This window comes from Myotis brandtii, unplaced genomic scaffold (genome assembly GCF_000412655.1).
Source record: "Myotis brandtii unplaced genomic scaffold, ASM41265v1 scaffold397, whole genome shotgun sequence".
Taxonomy (NCBI): domain Eukaryota; kingdom Metazoa; phylum Chordata; class Mammalia; order Chiroptera; family Vespertilionidae; genus Myotis; species Myotis brandtii.
In genome coordinates, this window is record NW_005365229.1 from 4695413 (window position 1) to 4704887 (window position 9475).

At 40.9% G+C, this 9475-nt stretch overlaps 1 protein-coding gene across 1 annotated transcript in view; it reads left to right on the forward strand.

Annotated features, from left to right (window-relative positions):
- The window catches only part of CREBBP (CREB binding protein), a 163695-nt gene that overhangs the window by 103171 nt on the left and 51049 nt on the right, over nucleotides 1-9475 (forward strand). The window contains 6 exon segments of the mRNA XM_014545140.1: nucleotides 4113-4349; nucleotides 5981-6083; nucleotides 6395-6541; nucleotides 7632-7749; nucleotides 8500-8671; nucleotides 9215-9259. Coding sequence (XP_014400626.1) covers nucleotides 4113-4349; nucleotides 5981-6083; nucleotides 6395-6541; nucleotides 7632-7749; nucleotides 8500-8671; nucleotides 9215-9259 — 822 coding nt within the window.

Sequence of the window (9475 nt, forward strand, 5' to 3'; positions counted from 1 at the left end):
GGCTTCCAACTGCTTGCCTGCCTGCCTCATTGCCCCTAACCGCTTCTGCCTGCCAGCCTGATCACACCCTAACCATTCCGCTACCAGCCTGATCGACGCCTAACTGCTCCCCTGCTGGCCTAATTGCCCCCAACTTCCCTCCCCTCCTGGCCCAGTTGCCCCCAACTGCCCCCCCCTGCTGGCCTGGTCGCCCCCAGCTGCCCTCCGCTGCTGGCCTGGTCCCCCCTAACTGCCTTCCCCTGCAGGCCTGGTCACCCCCAACCTCCCTCCCCTGCCGACCATCTTGTGGCTGTGGGCGTCGCCATCTTTGAGGGCATGGCAGTCAGTTAGCATATTCCTCCTTATTGGCTGCTGGTGCTGCCATCTTTTGAGGGTGGGACAGTCAATTAGCATATTTCCTCCTTATTGGCTGGAAATAAGATGGGTGCTGCCATCTTTTGCGATGGCGTAAGGGTCAATTAGCATATCCTCTCTTTATTAGATAGGATGCCAGATGAAGCATTGCTGTTCTTAGCACTCCTTTAATTTTTGTTCAGCCTGAAGAACTCAGTGCTGCCTGGCTGGGGGTGGGAGGTGTCTGAAGAAGGCCAGTCATTCTGCTAGACTGCTACAGCTCACTTGAACTCTGCAGGGGACTTTACAAGGCACCTCGACATACAAAGTCAGGAGAGTCACACATTGGTCCCACCTCAGGGAATGTACAAGGAAGGTGAGATAAGCATGATCTTCCCTGATAGAGAGATGCAGTTTTACATTTGTTAAGTGATTAGTCTATTGTCTCTCCCAACATTCTGTGCTCCATGAGTGCAGGCTTTGTGCTCACACTGTATCCTGAAGCCTAGCAGTGCCTGGCAAGCAGTCTGTACTAACTTAATTGGTAGAGTAAGGAAGTGAATATGTGAAGTGTAAATGCCCAAAGAGAAGCAGAGCCCTAGTAGGTGATGTGAGAATTCAGGGAAGAATGACTGCTGCCCAAGAGAGAGATCAGGAAAATGTTCATGGAGGGATGGTAGCATCTTGAGCTCCCAAAACAGAGTTTATGATTGCTTTTACCTGATAACTCCCCTTTCAACCAACCATCACCCCAATAGTAAATGTCTGTGTTTTCTTACTCTGAAGTAGTATGTCATCTACTACCAGCATTTGGACTCAAATTGGGCCATGCTTAAATGTCAGACATCTTTTATTTGTACTTTGTTTTCCTTGCCTCTGATTGGTACAAATGCCAAGTTCCAAATGCATGCTTGTCTCTTGATAGGTATGTTTTTTAAAAATAATAGTAATGTTTTATGTTTAGGAAATAAATGCTTTTTAACATAAACACAACTACAGTGACCATGTTAACAGCTTCCATGGGATTGTCTGGCTGCCTTGAAAAAGACCTTGGACTTGGGAATGGAATTCGCCGTAAGATGGGGACATTTTGGCTAAAAGGATGGCATTTGGCAGACTGGTGCAGCCATTATGGAAAGCAGTATGAAGTTTCCTCAAAACATTAAATAGGAAACTGCCATTTGACCCAGTGATCCCATTTCTAGGAATATATCCTAAGAAACCCAAAATACCAATCAGAAAGAATGTATGCACCCCTATGTTCATAGCAGCACAATTTGCAATAGCTAAGATCTGGAAACAGCCCAAGTGCCCATCAGTAGATGAGTGAATAAAAAGGCTGTGGTACATTTATACCATGGAATACTATGCAGCAGTAAAAAAAGAATCTCTTACCCTTTGAGACAGCATGGAGGGACCTGGAGAGTATCATGCTAAGTGAAGTAAGTCGGTCAGGGAAAGACAAAGTACCACATGATCTCACTCATGTAGAATCTAAGTAACAAAATAAACTGGTGAGCAGAGTGGATCCAGAAACATGGAAGCATGGAACAGAGTGCGGAATTTGAGGGAAGGCAGAGGAGGACGGGTGGGTGGGGGGATATCAACCATGGGCCTTGTATGCATATATGCATGTCCCATGGACAGACAATGGGGTGGAGAGGGCTTTGGGTGAGGGCGGGCTAGAGAGGGTCAATGGGAGAAAATGGGGACATATGTAATACTTTCAACAATAAAGAATTATTTTAAAAAAAGAAAAGGATGGCATTTTGGGCCCTGGCTTGTGTGCTAAGTGGTTAGAGCGTTGGCCTGAGCACAGAAGGGTCTCGGGTTCAATTCCCGGTCAAGGGTTGCAGTTTCGATCCCCAGCCCCAGTCAGGCACGTGTGGGAGGCAACCAATCTATGTGTGTCTCTCATCAGTGTTCCCTCTTCCCTTTTTCCCCCCTTTCTCTGCCTCCTTTCCACTCTCCCTCAAATAAATGGGGAAAAATATCCTCAGGTGAGGATTAACCAAAAAATAAAAAATAAAAGGTTGGTATTTGGGGAAGTGTGGATGAAAGTGGAATATAATAAAGAGAACTTGTCACTAAAGCATAACTATTGTATTGCATCTTCACGTAGAAATGAAAGGCTGCATACATTGTTTTTTAAAATTCCTTTTTACAATTGATCATTATGTGTAACAAATGTAGTCTGGGTCTCTTCTTTCTTATACCACAAGGTGATAGAAAAATAAATCATCCTACCATTATTATTTTCCTTTTTACATCATAGTGCTTTTAGAAAATTTAGCATGTTGGTTTCAGGAGTACAACGAGCACATGATTAAAGTTTTGGGACATACTGTTAGAAAAAAATAAAGATATTCTATATGATTTATTTTAGATACACACTTGTCATAAAGTGCATCTTGGGAATCTTCATTTATTGTAATGAGATGCTTGGTGTGTATAATTGTAACTAATGAACATTAATGAGTTTGAGATCTGAATATCCTTATTTAGAAAAGTTAACAGTATGGAATGTGTAATTACCAAGTTTTTCACACATTTAATTAAGTTACTCTGGTAAGTATTTGTGTTGTTTATGTTATAGTTGCACTGATGGTTAAATGTGAGAATATAAACACATAATGGTCTGATTTTGAAAAAAGGCCTTAGTATAGTATCTTATGTATTAAAGAACATTTGTTATAGTATCAATTTTATCAGCTAATTATAATATGACTCTAAAGTTTAGGGAAGTTGGACAGAAGGGAACTCTTAAGAATAAATAGTATGTCATAAAACTTATTATATGGTAACTGCTCACCAAATAAGAACATTTGGATGGATGGATGGGTGAATGGACGGACGGACGGACGGACTAATGAATTGTATTTGAAATGATCAAGGATTTGCAAGTTTGGAGTCATCTGTTAGTTAACTTTGAAGCTCTTGGGAATGAGGTTCTTTATGTTGTCATGGATTTTCCTTTAGAGAAGCTAACGGTGGTTGCAGGAGGCAGAGCCCAGGTCCTGAATATCAGTGAAGCTGAGATGACACCTGGCTAAAAGAAAATCCGAGCCTTTTTCTATCTATTAGTTTCAACTAGATCAGTCAGTCAAGTACATTCTTTCTTGATTAGCTTTACATAGTCAGAGAGCTCAGCATGGTTCCCTTTTGCATAGGAAACTCATAAGGAAAGAAAGGTGTCGTGTTAATGCAGTCATTGTACACGTAAGTTTCGAGGCATTATGATACTGTTATTTAGAAGATCACATCATAGATTTATTAATAAGTGATTGACTGAGCATCACCTCTGCTCCTTGTTAATCCTTCTGACTTGTACGGGTGGGCAGTGAAGGACCCAGCGAGAGTAGCAGCAGGAGGGGGTTGCCTCTTAGTTCATCTCAGTGATGGCTGGAGACCACCCCCCCAAAAGAATCAAAACATTTTCTGTTATCATGTTTGCCACTTCCCTAGAACTGACTTATTCTGAGACTTTGATACATATTAATTTTTATTAAGTGATCTCTGATATTACGGTCTGTTACTTTCTAAAAGAGAAGCTTGGATTTTCTTTAGCTTTTTGCTCCTCAGCTACTGGCATATAGAATAGATGAATAGGATAGGATTCTTCTCTCTGCACACCTCCTTCCTTGGTAGCCTTGTTCTAATACTTCATGACATATAGATAGTTTTCTGATAAATTTTTACTTGTTTCTCAGTAATTTAAAAATAATTTATGGGCTTCTACCTATTGCTCACCTTTTTTGTTTGTTTGTTTGTTGTTCTAGCCATCCTGGGATCTCCAGCTAGTGGAATTCAGAACACAATTGGTTCTGTTGGTACAGGCCAGCAGAATGCTACTTCTTTAAGTAACCCAAATCCTATAGACCCCAGCTCCATGCAGCGAGCATATGCTGCTCTTGGACTTCCCTACCTGAACCAGCCCCAGACGCAGCTGCAGGTTTCTGGCCAGCAACCAGCACAGCCTCAAACTCACCAGCAGATGAGGACTCTCAACCCCTTGGGTGAGTGAAGGAACTCTTGAAAACTTCTTTGTCCTAATACAGCATGGAAATGACAAGTCTTCTTGGAACCAGAGGCTATTTTCAGTTTAATTTCAAATTAGTAAATGTATATATTATGGTGATGGTATCTTGTAAATTGAAAGAAAAAAAAAACTTCCAGGAAAAGGCAAACATTTCCAATTCACGGAATATGTTACAGGCTTGTTAAAACAGTAGCATTTGCCCAACATTTTTGTTGCTTGTGCCACTTCTGTCTGGACAGTTTTAATAAAGGGCACTTGATATGGCTCAGAATGCAAAGTCTCAAGTTAGGATTATGGTTGTACTACTTGCATTGACTCTCAGTAGATCATTTATTTAATGGATAACTTATAGATGGTCTGCCATTTCCAGCATGTCTTGGTTATGGGTTATCCCACTGCTGGAAGTGACCAGCCAGGCCATGGACCGGTTAACAGGAGTCTCAGAAAATCTCTCCTGTCTCAGCCTTCTCTGTGTACCAATGTATTAGTATTGCCTAGTGTAATCTTATCCCATTATTTGCCAGTGTTTGGTCTTTTGTTACACAGCTCCAAAATTTTTGCCACCTCTGCATATTGTTTACTTAATATTTTTCAAGTCGACGTAGTCCTTTTTTAAAAATACATATATATTTTTAAATATATTTTTATTGATTTCAGAGAGGAAGGGAGAGAGAGAAAAAAAACATCAAAGATGAAAGAGAATCATTGACTGGCTGCCTCCTGCACACCCCCCTATGTGGATCGAGCCCGCAACCTGGGCATGTGCCCTTGACTGGAATCGAACCTGGGAGCCTTCAGTTCACAGGCCGACTCTCTATCCACTGAGCCAAACCAGCCAGGACTAAATCGACATAGTCCTTTTAAAATTAGGCTTAAGCCAAGCAGTTATGTCAGTCAAGTTAAATCAAGGTCATTGTGCTAGTTTTTTTTCTTTTTTTTCTTTTTTTTTCTCTCGGTATTTTATTTTAAAAATGGCTCTTTGAAAACATCTCATTTGTTGCTTTTTGGAAAGCAACTGCCCTAATGCATATCTAACTTCTACTAACCAGGAAACTAGTTTGGAGTCCTAAGACCTGAATTCTAATTCCATTCCTATTGATGGTTTAATTTGGGATAAGACTGTTAACTTCTTTTATCCTATAAGATGAATACTGTAGACAAATTGACCTTTTATGCTTTTCACCTACACTTAGTATCTATGGTTTTAGTTTCTGATATACAAAAGAAATAGATGACACTAAAAAAGAAATAGATGACACATATATGTGACAAGTCAGTTTAATTGTCTAGGGCATGATATTAATAAAGCCAGGATCAAAATCTAAAACTAAAATGGATCATTTCTGGTTTTTTCCACCACCTTATAGTTACTTATGATACCATCCAGCCTCCATAAAACTGTCTTATTTTAATTATATGATACAGTGGGAAGGAGTCTGCAACTGAACTTGTATTACAAGTCAATCACCATTATTGAAAATATAACTTGCAGAGTTCCTGCCATAGTGTTTGTTATTATACTCATTAAGAATTGCTTATTCATATAGTGACTTGAACTCTTCAGTGTATATTATAATTTAGGATTTGATTTCTTTTCTGTTTTTAAAGGAAATAACCCAATGAACATTCCAGCAGGAGGAATAACAACAGATCAGCAGCCACCAAACTTGATTTCAGAATCAGCTCTTCCAACTTCCCTTGGGGCCACAAAGTAAGACCCATGTTTCAATTGGCTCCTGTGTGATAGTCACACATGAACGTGGGCTGGGACTCACACAAAACGCCATAATTCTTTCTAAATGTGAGGCAGAGAAAATAGTTTGGGTGGAGGCATGCTATTTTTCTTTTAATTATAAATGTAGAGCAGATAATAGATAAAACATGGTTTCTATTTTGTTGTACATTCACCACTTGGCTCTCCTAACTTAAACTTTTTAAGTCTCATATGGTTGAAGGCCTTACTTAAATGAAGCACATTTGAGTCACTTTAATAGATGGCTGAAGTTCTTGTTCTTCCCATAGCCCACTGATGAATGATGGCTCAAATTCTGGAAACATTGGAACCCTCAGCACTATACCAACAGCAGCACCTACTTCCAGCACTGGCGTTCGGAAAGGCTGGCATGAACATGTCACCCAGGACCTGCGGAGCCATCTAGTGCATAAACTGTATGTTCCCACCTCACCCATTATTCACATGTGACAGAAACATTTTGTGGCTGATAGCATTGTGACAGTTTTGCACTTTATTATCAGGATCTGATTGAATTCCTAAGTGGTTCCAGGTGATAGTACCCTAGCAGCTAAAGGGACTCACATCCTTTTTAGGGAATCACAGACACTGCTGGCAGGCCAGAGAATCCCAGACCCTGCATCCCCAGTGAGGGGCATCAGAGCATTCATAGCTCTACCCTGTAGAGGAGCATGAACTGTAAGCCATGTCACAGAGGCCAACACTCCCAGTGCAGCTAGATATGTACTCTGAGCTCTGGGATACATGAGGGGGCTGGGATTAGCTCAGAAGCTAATTTATGGCTCAATATTATGTTTCTGGAGAGCCCTGAGAATTGGGGGAATTTGGGCCTAGTGAATACAGATTGCATGACAGTACTATCATATATATAGTCAGTGAACGTGCAGAGTTAATAGTTAACTTTCGCAAGCTAGTTAAATTAAATTGAAGGTGAAGTTAACCAATGATTCTCTTGGAGTTTTCTTCATTATTTTAATAAAAAATTTGTAATAATTTAAAAGTAGGAATTCAAAATCATATTATTCTTGCCCAGCTGGTGTAGCTCAGTGGTTGAGCGTCAACCCATGAACCAGGAGGTTGCTGTTCAATTCTCAGTCAGGGTATATGCCTGGGTTGTGGGCTTGGTCTCCAGTGTGGGGTATGTAGGGGGCAGCCCATCAATGATTCTCTATCATCATTGATTTTTCTATCTCTCTCTTCCTCTTCCTTCCTCTCTAAAATCAATAAAAAATACTTTTTAAAAAATTGTATTATTCTTGAGATGACCTAGCATTTATTGCTAATAGCAAAATATTGTTTTCGACTTGTAGATAAATCAACAGGTTAGTATTGTCTCTAGAGAATGACTTCATTTGTGTACTCATATTCTAGGCAAGAGAGATTTGGGATTTCTCTCAACAGTGTATCACCCCTGTAGGTAGATAAGCTTCTCTTTCCATGTCACACATAAAGTGGCAAGATACTGATGTATTGAAAGTGGGTTGATAGAATATGTTGTCTTCCTAGCGTCCAAGCCATCTTCCCAACACCTGGCCCTGCAGCCCTGAAGGATCACCGCATGGAGAACCTAGTGGCCTACGCTAAGAAAGTAGAAGGGGACGTGTATGAGTCTGCCAACAGCCGGGTAGGTTGCCTTACTTATTCCAGCCTGCACATACCTGTGGTAGATATAACTGCACCTGGCTGGCTGGCTTGTCTGGAAATGGGGATATGTTAGTTGGGTAAGCCCATCACCTTGAGGAGCCTGACCAGAGAGACTTAGCAGATAAGAAATTAGGTCCCATCTGCCTGGTGTGGCTCAGTGATTGAGCATCGAGCTATGAACCAGAAGGTCCCTGTTAGGGCACATACCTGGGTTGCAGGCTCGATCCCCAGTGTGGGGCCTCCTGTAGGAGGGCTGATCAGTGATTCTCTCATCATTGGTGTTTCTTTCTCTCTCTCCCTCTCCCTTCCTCTCTGAAAAAAGAAAAAGAAAAAAAAAAATTAGGTCCCTGCACAACTCTCTTTGTTTACTATAGTATCCACCACTACAGGTAAATGAGGTATACAAAATTGCATTTTATCCATGGATGCCATGTCCACGTCCATGTGGGCGTTGTTTGTTATGCTTATACTATGTTATTGCCAGCACCAGTGAATATCCAAGAAGAGGTTCAACTGTGGAAAGAAATGTAACACGCATTTAGTACCTACTGTCTATTAAATCTTGTAATGTAACTAGTTCAACAAGAATTTTGGCCTTTGGTTTATTAGTTAGAAGTGTTGAACACTTATTTTGTTAGTGTACTTAATAAAAAAGTTCATTAATTTTTTAGAACATACAGACCAGATCATTTTTTTATAGTTTTGACTGCCTAATGTTATTGCTCTTCAGGATGAATACTATCACTTATTAGCAGAGAAAATCTATAAGATACAAAAAGAACTAGAAGAAAAACGGAGGTCGCGTTTACACAAACAAGGCATCTTGGGTAACCAGCCAGCCTTACCAGCCCCCGGGGCGCAGCCCCCTGGGATACCACAGTCACAACCTGTGAGACCTCCAAGTAAGGACTTCATTTCCTTCTATCAGCCCTTAATCTGTTTGCTTGTTTTTCCTTCTGTATTTGGGGTGTGTTTCTAAGTATATAGAATTATGTTCTCAGGAAGCCCACATTTTGGAGACTGATAGTGGTCATGACCTTGTACATTGGCCTATGTTTAGACCAGGGGTCCTCAAACTACGGCCCGCGAGCCACATGCAAATACAAATATTGTATTTGTTCCCGTTTTGTTTTTTTACTTCAAAATAAGATATGTGCAGTGTGCATAGGAATTTGTTCATAGTTTTTTTTTAAACTATAGTCCGGCCCTCCAACGGTCTGAGGAACAGTGAACTGGCCCCCTGTTTAAAAAGTTTCAGGACCCCTGACTTAGAATATCTATCTTTCTCGTGGGAGAGGTCCTTTAAAGGTTTGCAAGCATCGAATGTCCAGTGCTTTGGGACCTGTTGACTGGTTTTTTCTTTAAGTTTGAAGTACTCAAGATAAATTCCTTATTCCTCAATCAAGGATTATTTTAAATAACTTTTTTTTTTCCTGCCATTATAGATGGGCCCATGCCCCTGCCAGTGAATCGCATGCAGGTTTCTCAAGGTATTTAACTATTGCTGTGAATCATATTTCTGTTTACCATTCAACAGCCACAAAGTGCATTGTTTCTTTTTTCCTCTCTTCCTCTTTATTTCTTTACTAGAGGCCCGGTGCACAAAAATTTGTGCACTCGGGGGGAAGGGGGTCCCCCAGCCCGGCCTGTGCCCTCTCGCAGTCTGGGACCCCTCGGGAGATAACGACCTGCTGGCTTAGGCCTGC